General features: G+C 39.6%; 1 protein-coding gene across 1 annotated transcript in view; it reads right to left on the bottom strand.

The window, feature by feature from the left end:
• Positions 1–18,554, bottom strand: part of CDH7 (cadherin 7) — an 88,333-nt gene extending 69,779 nt beyond the window's left edge. The window contains exons 1-2 of the mRNA XM_027723117.2: positions 17,980–18,554; positions 8,739–9,134 (exon numbers count right to left, since the gene is read on the bottom strand). Coding sequence (XP_027578918.1) covers positions 8,739–8,948 — 210 coding nt within the window. The 5' untranslated portion in view covers positions 8,949–9,134; positions 17,980–18,554. The remainder of the gene's footprint in view (positions 1–8,738; positions 9,135–17,979) is intronic.
• Between the last annotated feature and the right edge of the window lie 281 nt (positions 18,555–18,835).

The raw sequence follows: 18,835 nt of genomic DNA, 5'->3' as shown, positions 1-18,835 counted from the left end.
ATTCTTCTCCCAGGGGAGCACTCTGAAAAAGACAGCTTAAGACTAAGCCAGTAAGGCATATTTTGTATTTTCTGGTACATGAGTGATTGCACATGAAATGTTGTGTGCAAAAGAGCTATATTTGTCCTGGTATTCCTATTTATCTAAAAAAAAAGTAGTTTATTCTTTTCTATGTTTATGACTTGAAGAGTGCTTCTACCATACTATGTGACTTACACCCACATAAACAACAATCTTACTTTTGTAACACCAGCAAATACTTGTACACAGACAGAACTATTAATGGTAGTAATTTTTTAGTGGAGTCAAAAACACCTGCAAGAATTAATAATAAATATATTCTACAATTTTATGAGCACATTTATTGATTTGAGTGATCAGTTTCATTTCATGATGTATTCTTCTGTTGTCAATGGAGTTTCTTTATTGGTTAAGTTTACACTTAGCCTGGAAATGCGAAGGTGGTTCCCATTTACAGATTGAGGTAAAGTGATCTATAGTTAGGTGTTCACAGCATTTATTTATATTAACAACCCCTGTCCCTATTTTTAACTGGCTGATCCTCCTTTTACAGCCTTGAAGTCAGGAGAGATTAAGCACTCTGACATCCCCAAACTTCTGCTCCTGGTATAGGCTGGTATTCATAGCATGACCATAGTTTGGACAGCTGGGACAGAATTAGAGTTCTCTCAACAGCATGAACTTCACTTTCTTTTCTAAGAGCTACTTGTCTCTAATTTACATGACAGTAAGTGTCTCTTCCAGTGCAAAAGTGACAGAGAAGATTCTCTTAGTATAAGGTAGCTAATAGTTATTTTGAAAGAACTGAGCAACCTAGTGTATTAACATCTTTCTTCTCTCAGCAGTTCCACCATTAGTACTTAGCTCAGCTATCTCTTCCAAGGAAATGCATAATGCTGAAAGAAAAAGATTATACTACAGAGATTTTCCAGGACTTATTACCAGCATATTTATGTAAAAGCCAAGTAACTGCATGTGAAGGAACCATTCCCTGATTTTTTCAGAATCTCTAAATATGTTGTCCCGGGTACTTCCTTTAACTGGTTCAAGTTAGCACTGAGGCACTGACATTATGTACACAGGTACTAGTGATTACTTGAAGAAAAGAAAAAAAGGAAAATGAACTTAGGATGTGCAGTATAATATTTAAAAAACAATGTGGAGCAAAGAAGAAATTCAAGAAATTCAGCAGAAGAATTATAACAAGGCAGTAATAGTCCTGGCAGCACTTTTAGATTATGACACATGGAAAATACTTAATATATTGAATGAATGTCCAATGAGTCTGTAGACAGACACTTATGGCTAACATAAGGAGCATAAGAAAGGCAACATGAAAAAGGTAGTGTGACAGCAGGCTACAAGATATGAACCTTTAAAGCTCATGCAGTTCAATATTTTGAAAGCAATTGAAAAATACCCTTTATCTTCACTAGTCTGAAAGGAGATGCAGCCTTGTACTGACATAGACATTGAATAGGTCTGTACTTAGAAATTTCAACTGACTTGTCATCCATAAAGACTGGCAAGTAAAGGCAGGAAAGAACTCTCTATTATCTGTTCATAATGTTTTAAAATGTTGGATGAATCTCATTTTCAGAAAAAATAATATTCTATCTCCATGACAAAGAACAAGAGTGACCTATTGTTCTCAAACTATTTTCAGATGTTGACTAAGATTAGATTTCTCTGAATTCTGTCATTGCTTCTTACCCTGCTATTGCTTCTTGCCTTACAAGACCACTGCCTCAGAGCAGGGGATGTGTTTGCTTGAATTTTGCCTAGCACAATAATTCATGAATGGATTTCCTTAGCAAATACTCAGTTCTTGCAAGCCGTAGTTTTATAGCACTTTATCTCCAATGTTGTTAATACACAACTGTGAGACCAGACGATGGAGGTAAAACTGGATGTTGAATGACAGCCAATAGTAAGAACTAGAGGACCAAGAACAACCTCAGGAGATGAAAAGGAGAAGGAATGTCACAACATCAACAAAAGAATTCAGTCAAGCAGCATCAGCTTGACTGACATCAAAACTGTACGTCTCATGCTCTCATGAAAATAAGGCATCTTCTGATAACCAGCCAAGCATACAGGAGACTTGCATCTACATATTCTTGTAAAATTAGCTTTTACTCTTTCTTTTCTATTTTGTCAGAGACCCATAAAATATAGTTTTCAATAATGCCTAAAATAAATTCAGAGCAGAGCACTGCAGGTAGAGCCCATTAGTCTACTGAAATACAGAAGTGGTATTACAGGATTATATAAATAGCACGTCTGCGCCATTGAATGAAACACTGCGATGAGGGTTACTTCATCTACAGATGTTGTCATCACCTTCACTAACCTTCCTCTTCTGTAATAGTACATGTTAAGGATCAGTGTTCTATACCATATTAAGAGATCAAAAAGCTGCATGTTCTGGTTCAGTATCCTACTGTAAGGCTCTCAATTCTATTTTCACTTCTAATAATGAAATTGCATACAAACTGTCTTTTAGTGCTTGAGCATGTGAAATTTTCATCATTTTAAATCCCCGGCATAAAACCCTTTTCTGTATCCATGCAGCTATGTGAGGACTTCCTGTAAAGAGGGAAAGAAGAAATTACACAATAGCTGGGCAGGCTAATGAAATCAACCAGGAAAAAGCAGTAGATTTTAAGTTATCCTTTTGGATAATTCTTCCTGTGAGCCTTAATCTCACCATTCTCCCCAGAGACACTTTAGCCCTGCATGCTAAGTAGGAAAAATTCAGATTGTCAGTCAGCTCTCAGTTACTCGGGGTAATCCACATAAAGTATAGTATGGAATAATGCAAAGCCCCCAGTAACTATCCAGTGAAGAAAAGTGTGTGCTACTAGTGACTGGATAGAACAAGTTGAGATGGTAAATTCATACCACTGCTGTAAAACTGAAGCATCTCTTCACCAAGACCTATCCAATCCACAGAGCAAGTAAGCAGGACTTGACTATTTTGTCATTTGTTCATTTGTTTCATTTACAGCACTTGTGGTATAAAAACATTTGCCAGGAATGGCATGTCCCATTTTACTTAAAAGGTCAACTGTTATCAGTTTTCATAGCACAGAAAAGCAAAGAGTTCCTGAGATGGATAAATATCAGAAATACAGCAGATTTGCTTCTTCCCTTTCATAAGCGGCCTTTGGGGAGTATATAAAACAACAGTGCTTCAAAGATTATGATAAAAGTAAAGATAACACAAATAGAAAATGAGAAAAAAATATAACAAAGAGGAAGTTTCTTTCTGAGTTATTATACCATCTTCGTTTTCCACAGAGAGGTCACAAAGACAGATAAAAAATAGTTGGCTTGAGTTTGATTTGTCTGGAATTTTTTTTTTCCAAAACTGCTTGGGGTGGGAAAAAAAAAAGGAAAAGCTGTAGCTACTCTCAACCAGGAGCTGACCTGCAGAGTAGACATGAACAGGACATTTGTGCAGGATGTTTGGAGGGACAAGACCCCAGGGCTGAAGTTGAGCGGAGTCCAGGTTCCTGTGGCTGCCTCCAGAAGCAGCAAGAGGGACAAATCCCTTCAGGGAATTGCACCCAACCCACCTTCTTCTTTGCTATCTGCAAATGGGGCAGCCCAGCCTCTTTTTACCTACATTCAGCCTTTGTAATATCACCTTATCTCCTCTCCATTTCCCAAAGTGTCAGTAAAACTGCTGTAGAGAGATGAAAAGCTGTCTGGGCTAATTCTATGCAAAAATCCTCAGCTCTTTCATCGCAGATGAAATTCCCACAGTTTCTCAGCAGCCGATACTCCCGCAGATTGGTCAGAGTTTGACTGAGGGGCCAGCACTTCCACAGCACTCAGTGACTTAAAGTGTTTTAGCAAAGGCACTCATTATCCAAGTCAGTCAAAATTCATCAGCAACATCTGAAATTGTCAGGCTACAATTCTGTGAAAAGAACTCTACTGCTGACTATATCGATACGGCTTGATATAAGGTCACAGCACAGACAAATATAGTATGTGAATAATTATGTTGCCCTACTGACACATTCACCAACACCTTTGAAAAACAAAAAATAAATACAAAAACCCAGTATCCCACCCTGTCTGTCCTCCTTCCCTCCAAAATGATGAGACTGAAAAAAAACCCACCCACTCTCTATGCCAACAATAACATACACTTCTTGGTATTTTTTCTACTTTAAAAACCTTTACCCCATCCTGCCTTGAAGTTCTCTTAAAACTTGTAAAACCTGCAAATTCTCTTAAATGACCCAATTTTATAGAAAAAGTTTAAGTTCACTGCATTTTTTTCATGCTTCACTCATTCTGCACTATATATCTTATAGATATAATAATACAAATACTAGCTTCTATGCACTTCTATCGACATTTGAAAATTGAATCCAACAAGCTTTTTTATCTTAAAACAGTTAGAGTAAAAACAAAAAGGTAGGTAAAATTGTACTGGAAGGCAGTGACTGGAAGCTCTAGGAAACTATACACTCAGTTTAGTCATTTAACCTTTTTTCTTGAATTTACAATCTAGAAAATGCAAATTAGAATTTACGTTTTCCTTTCCCATACATTATAAATAATACTACATGCAGGACATCTTACAAGTTCCAAGTGTTATTTTTGAGAATTACCAGTGAGCCTCTCAAAGTTACATATCAGCTTAATGGGTTTGTGCTCAACCAAAAGTCTGTGTCTTTTATTTCCAGTCCTTCATATGTTAGTGAGATCTCAGGGGAAAAGAAGAGTTCAACTCAGCAAAAAGCCTGAAACTGCATTTTAACTATACCTAAATTTAGAGCCATTGGAAAAAGAGTGTTGGTTTGGATCCAAAAGAAAACAGAGAAGTCAGCCATCAATCAGCATCTCACATGGAGTTCACAGCCTTGTTTAATTTCCTCAGGTTTATTTGTGGCTTCTTTTGATTTTTTTTTAACTTTTTAACAAGAAAAATGAAAGTATTGTTGGTTGAGACTTTGTGTCATAATGCTTTTGAGGAGACTTACACTCTTGCAGCAGAACACATTACAAGAAATGAACCCCCCTCCAACACGAAACAAAAACCCCAAACAAAAAACCCCACAACACAACCACTCCAAAACCAAATCAACCAACCAAATAAAAAAACAAACAAAAAACCAAACCAAACAAACAAAACTGGATGCCTGATCATTATATAACAAAACCCAAAAAAGATATCAATAAAATTTTCAAGTTCTACTTTAACTGCATCCCTTTTTGCCAGTGTGTACCCATAGAAACTTCAATTACAAGACTGTATACAGCTTTTCAAATATTTAGTGTAATAGAATACAATTTTTCCTAAATTTAAATGGAATCATTTAAAACTGCTCTATACTATTACTTTTTTGCCCAATAGATTGTATTAAAGCCATTTATATGGAAAATACAGAATAAGGCATTTCACAAAACATATTACCAAGCAGTAGTAAACATTTTCCAGAAATCAGAAGCCAACTATGCTTCTAGCTCAATTAGCACCACAGTTAACTGCCTCATTTCCTACAGAGAATGTCTGGAAGAGAATAGTGCTTATCCAAACAGGTAAATGGGCTAAACAGTGAAACGCTTTAACCCTTCAAGCAAACATAACATATGCTGTGCTGATGGACAGAAAGAAATTGTATATGGTTCAGTCCACAACGTGATTACATGCCAAGCACCTCCCAAGAGGTGCTCAGAATTACAGCCAAGATGATTAAAATTTGTATCATGGAGAGGAAAGACCTACATTAAAAAGAACACAAAACAAAAAGCAAAGGCACAAAATTTCTGCCACCTCTGACTCCTATTAGTGTAAAACTAAAGGAACTCCTCCAAAGGTTTCTGCAGAGCGACATGAGAAACAGGCCCTGCTACCTTAAGAAAAGAAATACATATGCATTTAGGAAAAAAAAAAAAAAATTCTACCAATAAATGGATGTCCAGAAGGAAGGCTGCAATATACCTCAGGTATGGATCTGAAACCTTGTTAAAAAAACATGAAAGCACTGAAAAATTAAGACTTGTCTTACTGAGGTGAAGAGGAATCCTGCTACATTGTTTACAAGGAATAGGATTTTACCCTGCATGATCAGGTAAAGTGTCAGAATGCAGACACCCGCGACCACGGAGTTAATGCTGAACATGGAATTAACATTGGTATTTCACAGCTCTTGAATGATTTGCTGTGTAACCCTAATATTCTCCAAATGTTGCCTTCCAACCAGAATTGCCTAATGCTTTATAAAATTGAATAGTGGTGGGGAGACAATATTCCCTATTGCAGTTCCATTTGCTTGAGCATTTCTGAAGCCTTTTTATCTCACAGCCCTTAAAAGCTGGAAAAAGGTCCCTCCTTCCTGGATGTGCAGTTAGATTGGCACCCTGCAAAGCATTGTAAGGCAGTGCAGAACTGCCTTCCCTGGGAGTAGAGCACTCTGCAGAGCATGAGGCAGAGTCTGGTTGCTGCTTCCACTTCACTTGACGAGAGAAGTGAGTTATGCCAGTTTTTTGCTTCCTCTAGCTTCCTCACCAAGGGGGAAAAAAAAAACAAAAAATAAACCAAAAAAACCCAATCTTCCTACCCAAATCTCAGTCTTCTCAGTCCCTACCTAGCTGCAAAGGATTTGAAACAAGAACAGCAATATTTTTAAGGGGAGAAGAGGGGGAGGAAGGCAACTGCTGCTCACTTCAGAGTGGTGATACACATATTATGTTGACACAGAAAAGAAAATCACTTCTTCACCTTTTTGCTTCCACGTGTGGGAATGCAGCTTCGGTCATGATTGCACCTCAGGAGCCACACAGTGAAAAGCCTCTCCAGTGAGAGGGTTAGGAACTGGGCATGTCATCTTATAAGATGCTCAGCAAGGACTCTGTTTCCAAGAAGATGGGCTTCCTCTTGTAAGTGCAAATTTTTATCTGCTTTTCCTACAAAATGGATTGCTGGTACAACTGTGAGTTCCTGAGCCAACAATTCATACTGCTGATACAAAAACAGGCTGGGCACAGACGGTTTCAGAAAAAAAAAAAGGTTTGCATTTCAAAAGATATCTGCTTATGAATGCTAGGACTCTCGTAAAGGACAGGAAAGAGCAGACTGTGAAGCTAAAAATAACGACATACATGCAAATATCATGTACTGTAGCGCTACCACAGCATTTTTGGCCATAATACAGCATTTGACTGAATATGAGAATTACTACAGATCAAAACCAGCCTTCACTCGAATATTTGGAGACAGTTCTCTTCTAGGGGAGGAATTCAAATTTGCAAGCCACATTTTCTATTTTATAAGTGGGCAAGAATGCCAAAAAGGCCATTTTCAAAAGCAGAAGAGAAGTTCCAACCTGAGAACAAATTTGCCTAAAAGACAAACTCACACAGATAACCAGCAGCTGCATGGCATCAGAATGGAAACTGCTACATAACCTAAAACTTTACCAAAACTTTCAGGACTGCTGTAATTTCAGATCACATTTGTGATTCTAATACATCTTTCTTAAAGGCTCAGTTGTGCAAAGTATCAGTCCCAGTTCAGAAAAGCACCTAAATGCAACCATAGCTGCAATCACGAAAGCAATTCACCATTTAACTTGATTATTCAGTTGGCATGATTAAATTCTAAATGCTTATTGTATTAACACAAACATCAAGGTTTTGTCTCAGTAGAATGCATTAAGTAAGTTGAAATTCATTGCAGTTGCATATTTGAAGCGGTGAATTTCAGATTACTTCATTTCCTTTTCTGCAGGCATGCTGTTGTGCCAAAAGCTGTCACTCCCTAGTTTTCTATGCATTTGCTATATTTTAACAAGAAACTCTATTTATTGATTCTGATATTTCAGAGAAAAATGGGTTTTCCTTTCAGTAAGATGATTACACATAAATGTTACACAGAAACACCAGAGGGGGTTTTGTTTTTTGTTTTGTGGTTTTTTTCCCTTCATCATTGCTGAAGGAAGCATATTACCTAGTAGCACAAGGCAGTGAATGAGCTAAGTCCCAGATTCACAGCTGTGCTCACAGTGCTCCATGTGCAGCAACGGGCGCTCAGAATGAACCATTTGGGATGCCCTGATGTAAAGGCTTGCTCTGTACTGGACCCGTGCCCATCAGAGGTAAAGCCACAAAGCTGTCCTATGTGCAGAGGACAGCAAGGCCTCCAAGGTGCCAATATGCCAGCCAAGCAAAGTCAAAGCAAAGCAGTAGTACAGACATGCCCTCCTTTTTACTCATCATACCCATAGATGCCTGATTCTTTCTCTCTTGCCTCCAGTCATGTCGATTTTTAGGGAGCAAACAAAATAATATATAACTTCTGTTTTCTGGGACTAGCTGTTAGCTCTTAAAAAAGAATATTCATCATTACGTTTCTCTATTTCTCTGTAAAAGAAATAAAATCTAATATAAGTAATAAATATTTTCTTTCTGTCAGTGGTGGTAAAACACTTTCATTATTGTATTGCATTAAAGAAGTAGTGCTAATATGTAGAGTTCTTAAAGAAAAATGTGAGAGGAATCTTGCATTCTTATAGGAATGTAGCGTGTTGCTGTTTTGAAGTATTAAACCTTTTTTTCTTTTTCAAACTACAAAACTTTGTCCCATCCTGGCTTAAGTCAACCATGCTGACGGAATTAAAATTTTCAGTTTGCACCATATAAACACATGAAAAAGCAAGCATCTGTACCCTCCAAAGTTTGTTTAAATCCCCTACCTTTCCTACATAGAGTGGGTCTGTACCCATGTATTCTTCCAGCACAAAGAACTGATTCCACACCCAGCTGCGTTTGGTTCTCGTCCTCCCTGATTGAAAGTAGGGCTTTGACCTGGACCTTGTGAGCTCTGCTTGATTCATCCCAGAAAGACAAAGGAAAAGAGCTAGTATCTGCAGAAAATGGCAGAACTCCACTTTGCCCAACTTCATCTTTTTTTTTTCCTCCGTGAAAGAAAAAACCTTGACCAAAGCGGGCACAATTCCAGTTGTCTCAGTAGCTCTAGCGTCTGGCAGGGTGTCAGCTGGGAGTCCAGAGATAATAATTTGCAGAGTGGTCGATTGGAAGACGTCACCACTGCTGAATAGCCTTCACCAAAGAAATGTTGTAACAGGTACCTATCCAGGAAAAAGATAAGAACCGTTGTCAGAATTTTTATTTTTTTTAAAGAATGCAAATAATTCTTCACAGCATTTACGTCACTCATGAAAAATGTTTATTTATTACTTTTCTCATCATCAATACCAATGAGCTTACATAAGAAGTTTCAGAGTTTACAGCAAACTCTTTGGATGGCATTACTACTGCTGATACAGATGTATTTATATTCATAGTTTTTTCCTGACTGTTCTCTTAATACACTATTTTTTCCCCGAACAAATGCTAATTTTTTTTCTCTTTAAAATAATCAAAGCAAGTGTAGTTCTTTACAGTCATTTGATTTTATTTTTTTTCTCCTCTGTCTGCTATGGTTTGCTTTGCTTGTCATTACTATAACATAATTACAAACTGGCTACAGGCAGGAAGTCGTATTAACAGCAGGGACACATCCTAGCTTAACTCTCTCCCATATAACTCAAAAGTAAAATAAAGGAGTATAAGATTAATCAGAAAAATTGATTGATTCTTAGTCACAGCACACCAGACGCTATGATTTGTTCTGATCTGAACCTGACCTGCTAAAAAGCCCTGAGTCTCCCCACTCATTTTTACTACATTCCTAAAGCAAATGTCAGACATTGTAAGAAACATGTTACACTAGTTTGTATATTTATATAGAAATATGCTGAGAAAGATCAGAAGGTAATGTGATTTTGTGTTTTCAATGAAACCTTGATATAATGACGAATGATTTTTCAGCACTAACAAATACAGTTTTTATCTTTTTGTGCATCTGTTTTTATTTTGAAATTTAATCATTTAATAACTGGTAGAACTCACTAAATATATAAATATATTTTTGAAAGAAACCCCTCAAACTTCAGTACTTAAAGGACACTTTTTTCTGCCTTTTACAACTGTGAGCGTTCTCTACTCAAGTAAAAATGTATACTTAGTATAATGTTTTTAAAAGTATAAATTCTGTCAGAGCCAAACATAGCTTTGCCTGTTGGGGAAATCGCCAGGTAAACAATGCTGTCTCTGAAACGGGCATCCTCCTTGTCTGAGTGAGCAATGAGGGAGACAAGAAGCATTTATGTAGGGCCAAACATGAGGTGAAAATAAGGGTGAAATTAAAATAGATAACAAGGCATTAATTTGGAGTGAACTGCTGCTACTTAGGAAGCCATGGAAGAAAGAAGATTTCATCCTTTCTACATTTAATTAATCTAAAAAGGCTAGACATTAAATCACACACACATTAAACATTCCAGATAGATTACCATTATATCCCTACCCACTACCATTAAAACTGAGTGAAATGTGATATCTGCTATCTGTTTTCAGCATGTCAGGCTCTTTTAGCTGCTGAACGCCTATGCATCGTGCTGCCAAAGGTACCTAGAGGGCAGAAACATGAAACAAATAAAAAGCTCTTCTGATTACAGACTGTATTTAAAGCCTTTTTATAGTAATCCCTTCTGGGGTACTGCCCTGCACCAGAAAGGCTTTGCTTAGAGGCTGGTGGGATAAACCACAAACCCACTGAGCGTGTTTGCTAAGCAGGAGCAATTTGAAAGCTTCCATATGAGAAAATCCAGTGTCTCCCTACAGGCAAACCAAAGAGAATAGGCAATGTCTTACCTAAAGACCCTAATTTTGAAAACAGGATGCTATAGTTATAAAAGACATCATTCCAACATGGACCAAGACACTTTTCACGGCGGGATTAACACGCAGGTGTCATCCTCGCTAGCAGAGCCTAGTTTGAAATGATTAATCCCAACTAGTCATAGCTCAGTTTTGATCTGGCCCTTTGGGTAAATCATGACCATATGACAGTTATTACTGAGAGTGTGTTAAGGAGAGTAGCTATGCTTCCTCTGTGATATGTTAACTTCCCACCGCTCTGTTCAACTACTGTAAGCGTTGTTTGTAGTAGAGGCTGTTTACACATCCTTGATTTCCCCCCTCTGTGTCTAAGTTACATCATGTTAAAGACATCTGATATTGATAAACTGTCAGTTTATTTCAAAGAGGCAGCAGATTGTTATTTAATGGAGATAAAAATACAAAATGGATTTTCTTAAGAAATGTCAGTAAAACATTTACAATATGTTAGAGTCTTTTCACTAAGCAGTTTGAAATGTCTTGTTCTTGCTCTGAACAGACATTCCAAACCTAGAATTGCTCTAACCTTTATCTCAAACAGTGTTCTCTTATATCCTTTCTTTTACACCTGCAGGAAAGTATGAAAGCCACCATATGGAGTGCCATGGTCCCCAGCCACACGCCACAGCACAGAACTGAAAAACGCACCCAAAATACCAACTGAAAAACAGTCCATATGCTAGACAGCACAATCTGATGAAAAGCAGAATACTCACACCTCCTGGAAAAAAAAATTGTTGTGGTTTACTCATTCTCAAATACTTTCACCACACAGACTCCAAAATTCCAATTATTTTTATTCAGCTGTGTGGCAGCACTTTCTGCTCTGAAACGTTCTTCCCTCCCTTCTTCCTCTTCTTCGGGAAAAGTCTTTCTATTCCTCTTAGAGCCCTTTTTTTAGGTTTTTATTTATAGTTCTTTCAGAGCATTGCCTTTTGAGTGTGATACCTCCAAAAGCAGAAGTCTCTGGTACTTAAAAACCTTTTCTGTTTTGGGAATAACTTTTCATTAAATTGCATTTCATTACCTTTCTTACTTAAATATTTATATATATACATGTGTGTGTGTGTGTGTATGTATATATACACACATACATATTTTTACAGATTTTTTTAATTTAAAAAAAATTGGGGTTTTGTCCAAGCGTAACTAACACTTCAACATCACCTGTTCTATGAAGTCTGTAAGTATGAAGTCCACAAGTCCACATTAGCAATGTCACGGCCTTCATAAAACTGAAAACTAAGAGGTACTGTTGGTGATTTTTTCCTCATTAAGGCATAACTTCAGCGTTCAGGGATGCACTTGCAACAGTGGATATGACTAACAGTGACAGTGATAGAGGGTATTCAGGGCTCTGATTCTAATGCCTTCACTGCCATCTGTGTTTACACATTTGAGTGTCAAGTGAAGGCAAAACTGACCTGCAACTATTTTGTACTTTTTGTTGAAAGATGCTTTTTTATGAAATGATATCACTTCTGCACAAGTAAGACTCAGATTACACAGAACTGAGAAATATTTGCACTTTTAATTGATGTCATTAATTACCCTAGGACAAAATTGCACCTTTACACCTTGTTTCTGATCTCCAAAATGCTGCTCCCCTCCCCAAATAGGGGCAGAATTCAATCATGTCTCTTCATTCACATGTTGCTAACATTAAAAAGTAATTTAGGTTTTAAAAATAAAATTAATTTATCTGCTGGTATGTTTAAAGCATTAGGCTATAGCTTTCACATCTGAGCTTGTATTCCCTACTTTCTTTACATATAGTCCTGGCAATCAAAAATATGAAAAATATAAAGCAAAAAAACTGGTGGGCAATTTGAAGAGTATGTTATGTGATCTGTATCGTGTACATGGCATGTCTTTGCTGAGCAGTAAAATGCTGTCCATGTGAACCGCTGTAAGAATAAAAACTAAAAAATCCACTGGATATCTAAACTCTCATATTTATGTTCTCAAATAGCAGGCTGATACATAAAACATCAGATGGAAAATATACACATTTGAAAAAATAATAATCTCTTTATTCAATATATAGCATAAAACTTACATTTTCTTCCATCTGCTGTACAAAAAATTAAACTACATTTAAGCCACAGTCTAGTAGGAGAAGTGTTCTGGTGTACACTGCTAATCTGAAAAATGTTATTACTTTACTTCACCAAAACAATCTGCTAGTGTCAAAAAGACACTAAGACACTATTATGCACTGTCTCTGAGGGGCAATCTTGATTTGTTGAAAACATTCAGATCATGAATAAGATCCTCAGCTTTAAGGAATAGTCCCCCTCACTGCAAGCAATTAAGGGTAATTTACACCCACTGAAAATCTCTCTGAATATTTTGCTTCGCTCTATAATTCCTAAAACAACACATCATGACTAGTCTTCCCTGTTTGTGTGTAGCAATGAGCAGCAGTAGATAAGGACAAGTTTTCAGTCTCAGAGATATCCTCTTGGAAGCCCTCTTTCCCCACCGCTGAGATTTCCCCAGCACTGTGGGGCAGTTTGCTGAAGGCTTTTGAGATCATTTTTGCACCACCTAACCTTTGCAGCCAAAATGCAAATTCCTGCAGACTTCTGCTCACACATTGCTACCAGTGTCACAGTGCCAGCTTAATCTATGAACCATATCATTTCCTTGTCAATCTCCTCAACCCAATAGGGAATTTTGCCCTTCAGCGTATTTTGTCCTGATGTCTTTCCAATGCAAAATGCTTCAGGAAGAACTGGAAATCCAAAACCTTTTCCATTACTGAACTCCACCAGTCTGGATTGCATTTCTCTATTTTGAAGTCTTGCTGTCAGCCCAGGGCACTCATTGAAGATGTAACTCAAGAGTTTACCACTCCTACTCTTCCCTCTTCCTTCCCTCTGCCGCGTTATCCTCCTCTCATCAAACTGCTTCAATATTTGATACCATTGCAAAATTTACTGCATAAATCTGGACCTCGCTGACTCTGAAAGTGCACCACAGCCATCACCTGCTTGCTTAAATCTTGCTTTCCTTGGTCAACAATGCACAGTTATCCCACACTTGTTTGTTTTTTCTCTACTTTAGTCATTCGGTAAAATCAGACCCTGGGTGTTCAAATAATTCTGAGGATGACTGTTGCCACTGGATCTTGAACCACGGTGCCTTAAACACAGTGGAATCAGCAGGTGAGCCTCCTGACAGCTGAACTGCCTCACTGAAATATTTATGTTTTGACATTCAATTTTACAATGTCCATTGGACAGGGTGTTACATTCAGTGGCAGAGAAAATTCCCCTTTGTTACAAGCCTGCAGCTCATCCATGTTACACATCCTAAGTATTACAGGAGACTCCTTCATAGGCACAGGAATTATGTGATCCTTGAGACAAAAAGGTTTAGAGAAGATAACATATCTAATTATGGTGTCAGTTCCATTGTTTGGTTATCACTTCTTTCAGGGAAAGCAAAAAAAAAACAAACAATGATGGTGCCTTGGAGCAAGTGAAGTGGGGACCCTTCGATGAAATAAAGCTCTGCAAGTCAAGGCAGTACAACGAAACCTATTAATTCCCTGTGCCAGATGACATTACATCTACAGACCACAACCTCCTGCCGCTAACTGGCCTAAATATTCACATGGGAGATCTGTAAATGTAGTGCACATCCTGCAGTCTGCATCTGGTTATCAAGCAAAAAACTATCACTGCTCCAAACATATGGCGCTGTTACACTAAACTGGCTCCAATACCCTCTGACTCAGGTGAAAGGACCTGATGAGGCAACAGAAAAACACTAGGCACACTTCATTAATGATATGGCTTAAAAAAATGCACAAAAAACCCCCAGGCAACAGCTTTCGGTCTTTTTTACAGCTCTGCAGTTGATCAGAAGACAGAATGTGGCTAGAGTGTTAAATTGTTTGGGTTGTTGGTAGGTGGGTTTTTTCCCCCAAGAAAAATTTACAAAAGAGAGATACTTTTCTAATATCATTTTCTCCATGTGAAAGTGCTTTGTTAGTTTTTCACCTTGCAACAGTATATTTGAAACATCTAAGTTGCTGAGAAGGATTATGCTAATTTGATCAGTTATTGAAAAGAAACGCCAGCAGTATTTGTGGATCTGGGACCAATCAAGACAAATATTTAAATTTGCACAAGCTCAATTTCTGCAGCCTCATTTCAGCTGAGGAATTTCACATAATGCCTAGGGATGATTTTCTTGCAGAACCACTGAATTCCCAGAGGAGGCACTCCTGCATTACTGCTCAGAGTTAAACTTGGTTTGACAGGAAGAACCGAAGTAACCATCTATTTTATGCACCCTTCCTCAGCTAGAATTTAATGATTTTTATTGTCACAAGAAAACAATACCCAGTAGTAGCATGAAAAAATGTGTGTGATAAACTAAAGGAAACTGAATGCCTCAAGAAAGGCCTTCATTGAAGAACTGCTGAACACATCAGATACTGAAGGCAATAGCCAAAAAGCACACACAGAAACTTACTAGCCAACCCATCACTCAAACTGACTCCCAAGCAGTATACTCATCTGTAAACCATTTGAAGTTTAAAATATTTTCTATTTCCATCACACATCAGAGTCAATTTATGAGTTGAATCCCTTTGAGAAAAGGCTTAGCCAGGTTTATAGCAAAGTAGGAACTTAAGTTGGACTAGAACAACGTAAGGTCTTGCATTAATAATGATCTCCTTCAGTCACTCTCTGATTGCTGAAGAAACACAGAAAAATGTGGACACACACGTACGCAGTCATACATGAAAAGGATAGGTGAAAATCTACATGGATGCTACATCCATTCTTCACATCAGATAATTCACAATTAATCTGCAGTTATACAAATGCTTTACAATTACCCTTTTATATGAAAAGATAAGAATTACTTGCTATTAAATCAATAGCAAATAATCAAGAGTGCTTTGCTATCAAATCAATGAAAGTAGACTTAAGAGAGTTGTGAGACTGTCATCTGACTCTTAGCACAATTCTAATGACCTACATCAGCTTTTAATTACAGTAAAGTCTCCCATTATAAGGTTGAAATGCCCCTTGATTAAAACTGCAATCTTTATTGGCTTTTTGCAAGAAAATAGTCTGTATTACTGAAGTTTGTAATTTCATTAACATTAACTGACATGCACTTATAACATGCAATGGTAGATCAGATAATTACTTTTAACATTTTCCTAGTATTCCAGGTAGTTTTAAGTCTTTATTAAGTACTTAAACCCTATATATTGTACATACTTAATATTAAAAGTTGTCAGAGTCAGGTTTTAGCTCCTTTGCCTTTCTTGCCTTGCTGTGGATTTTATTGCAATTGTTTTTTAAATCTCACTTAGCCCTTCTTCATGATTCTAAAAAAAGTGTCTAGATGCCTAGGTAGATGCCCTGGTTGGTACAGACTGGAAAGCTATAAAACTGTGTACAGGGACTTTAAACAGGATGACACATTTGGTCCCTGGATAGTTCTTTGGGTTTGTTTTGTGGGTTTTTTGCTCTTTTTTTTTTTCTCCAAAGATAATAATACACACGTTGCCCTGAACTAGTTCTAATGAGGCACAATCATATAATGTCTAAACATCCTCACTTCACGTCTGCATCTTTAAAACTTTTATGATATTGCTGAGAGAAAATCAACATGACTTTACAGCTGATCTTTATCTGTTGACCTGTTGTACCTACAGAAGCTATATTCTAAGCAAACTTAATTTAGTTATGCAACTTTCATGCTACTGCCCATCTGAACAGCTCTGCACCCGGTATTATGTAGACCTATCTTTTTCAGAAAGAGAGTAAGTACCCAGCTTTTACCAGTAACAATTCCCTGCAAACTTCAAATATAATAACACAGAAACTATTAGTATATGTAATAAGTATAGAAAAGTCAAGTCACACATCAATGCCAGAGACTTTCAGAAACTGGCATGCTTAAGAGTTTGGCTCTTTTATGTATTTATTTATTTATTTGTCCTGGAAAAGCAATTTATTTTCTGCAAAGCTGCACAATCACCTATGTTTTAGCTGAAAAATGGCAAGGCAGTATGTCTTGTTAAAGAGACTATGAAGCATTCTCTGCCCTTTCAAGTCTCTGACTTGAGAAGTTATCTATCAGAACACAAGATTTTTCCTTGCAGTGGGAAAAAAATTAAAGTATCAGCATTTCAGTTTCCAGAATCAGAGCACCTCACTAGTCTCCATCTCCCAGCCCTCTCTAAATCCCGGGGAAGACACCGTTTGCAGAATCCTGGCTTACCCAAACTACCTCATCTTTCGAAAGCATGAGTATAAAAGCTAAATCATATCTCAAAAAGTGTTTTGTTGGTTTTTTTTTGCTCCATTAGCAAGCAGAAGTCTGAGGATCCAGATCACAAACCACTTGCTATCGGTGCACACAGCCTATTGTAGGAAAGCAGGACATCAGGACATGCCCGTGTGTGTGGAGATGTGGATAATGGGGGGGGGGGACGGGGGGGGGGGGGGGGGGGGACGACGGGGCAGAGGGGGAAGGGTCAGTATCACCCAAGCACTGCAGAGCTAGCCTTACCGGCTGAATACTAATCAAAGAAATAGCTCCCATAATTTCAACGTTTGCAAACTCTAGAACACCCTTGACATAAAAGGACGAAAGCTCTGGGAAATAACTCAGGAAATTTCCTTGCCTCAGTAATCTTTTGCACTGTAACATCACTGCCGGACTTCAAGGCCAAGCAAGACAGCCGCTTTGGTTTGGCAGAAAGGACTGAGACAGTCAGGACTTTGTGCTGCCTGTATTTTGCAGAAGTCCGTGGTCCTCCCTTCCCCCACCCCACTTCTCCTCTTGTCTGTGAGACTTCTTCAAAGAGTCAAGAGTGATGCTATTGTTCTCTAATTTCTCACAAGGTGCGCACACGCCTATAGTCCCAGCGCTCTCACTTTCCACGGTCTCCCCGCCACCTCTGGTGCCGGTGGTCCCGCAGCCGGTCCCCGCCGCGCTGCCCGGGCCGCCACCAGCGCGGGAAATGCCAAACTTACCCGCGGCCGCGCCGGCCCCGCGGAGCCGCGGCCCCGCTCCGGGCAGGAGCCGCTCCGGGGCGAGCGGGTGCGGACGAAGAGCAAACAGCCCTTTTCCGCAACTGCTCCGACCGCCCTCTGCCTACACGGGAGGGGAAGGAAGGCAGGGAAAGGCACAGGTGCAGCCGGCACTTACCTGCTCCCTCTCTCCCTCGGCTTCCCGGCGCGGTGAGTATTTTAATCCCAAGGGCCACCGGTTCCTCCGCGGCGAAGTGCTGGCGGGATGCTCCCGGGCGGAAGGGGTCGGGCTGCGGGCGGCGGGGCGCCCGCCTGGCATGAGGGCTGCGCGCCCGCCCGCACACTCGCCCGCACCCGCGGAGGAAGGAGCGCTGCCGCCGCCGCTCCGGTCCTCCTCCTCCTCCACCACGGCACGGCGCGGCGCGGCCAGCCGCTGGGCACACGGCGGGAGAAGTGGGTGTCTGTGCCAAGCCCAGCTCCGACTGGGTGCGGATCGTGGCTGCGGGAGGAGGAGGAAGAGGAGGGAGGGAGGGAAGGAGCGGGGAGGGAGGGAGAAGGCAGAGGAGGTGGGGATGCTGCTCAGGGCAGGGGATATCACCGCTCGGCGGCCCGAGCCGGCTGCCAGCTCCGTTCGAGGGCGCCCGGAGACGGCACAGGGACTCTTTGTACCTCCCGAAGACCCAGCGGTGGCTATTGAAGAGGGATCCAGGGAGCAAGCAGCCTGCCCGGCTCCAACCGCCTCCCCCCCCCGCCCCCCCCGCCTCTCCTCCTCCTCCTCCTTGACAGGATATACAGATGGAGTCCTTTGGATAAAAATCAGGAGCCGGGCTAGGGGGTGGGGCGGGAACCAATCTCTCTCCCGATTTGCATTTGAAACGCGGAGCTGAAGGGAGAGACTTTTAAGATTTTTTTTTTATTATTATTTCTCCCCCCGCAACCCACCACGCAATTTGTCCTAGAAGCTGCAGTCGACTGAGCTCCCGAGGCGTGGAGACAAAAGTCGCAAAACTAATCCGAACTTGCGGAGTCCCTGC

Source organism: Pipra filicauda, unplaced genomic scaffold, assembly GCF_003945595.2.
Source record: "Pipra filicauda isolate LSUMZ 115617 unplaced genomic scaffold, ASM394559v2 scaffold52_size3558583_pilon, whole genome shotgun sequence".
NCBI classification, from domain to species: Eukaryota; Metazoa; Chordata; class Aves; order Passeriformes; family Pipridae; genus Pipra; species Pipra filicauda.
The sequence above is the reverse complement of the archived record's forward strand: the minus strand, read 5'-3'. Positions and strand labels throughout refer to the sequence as shown.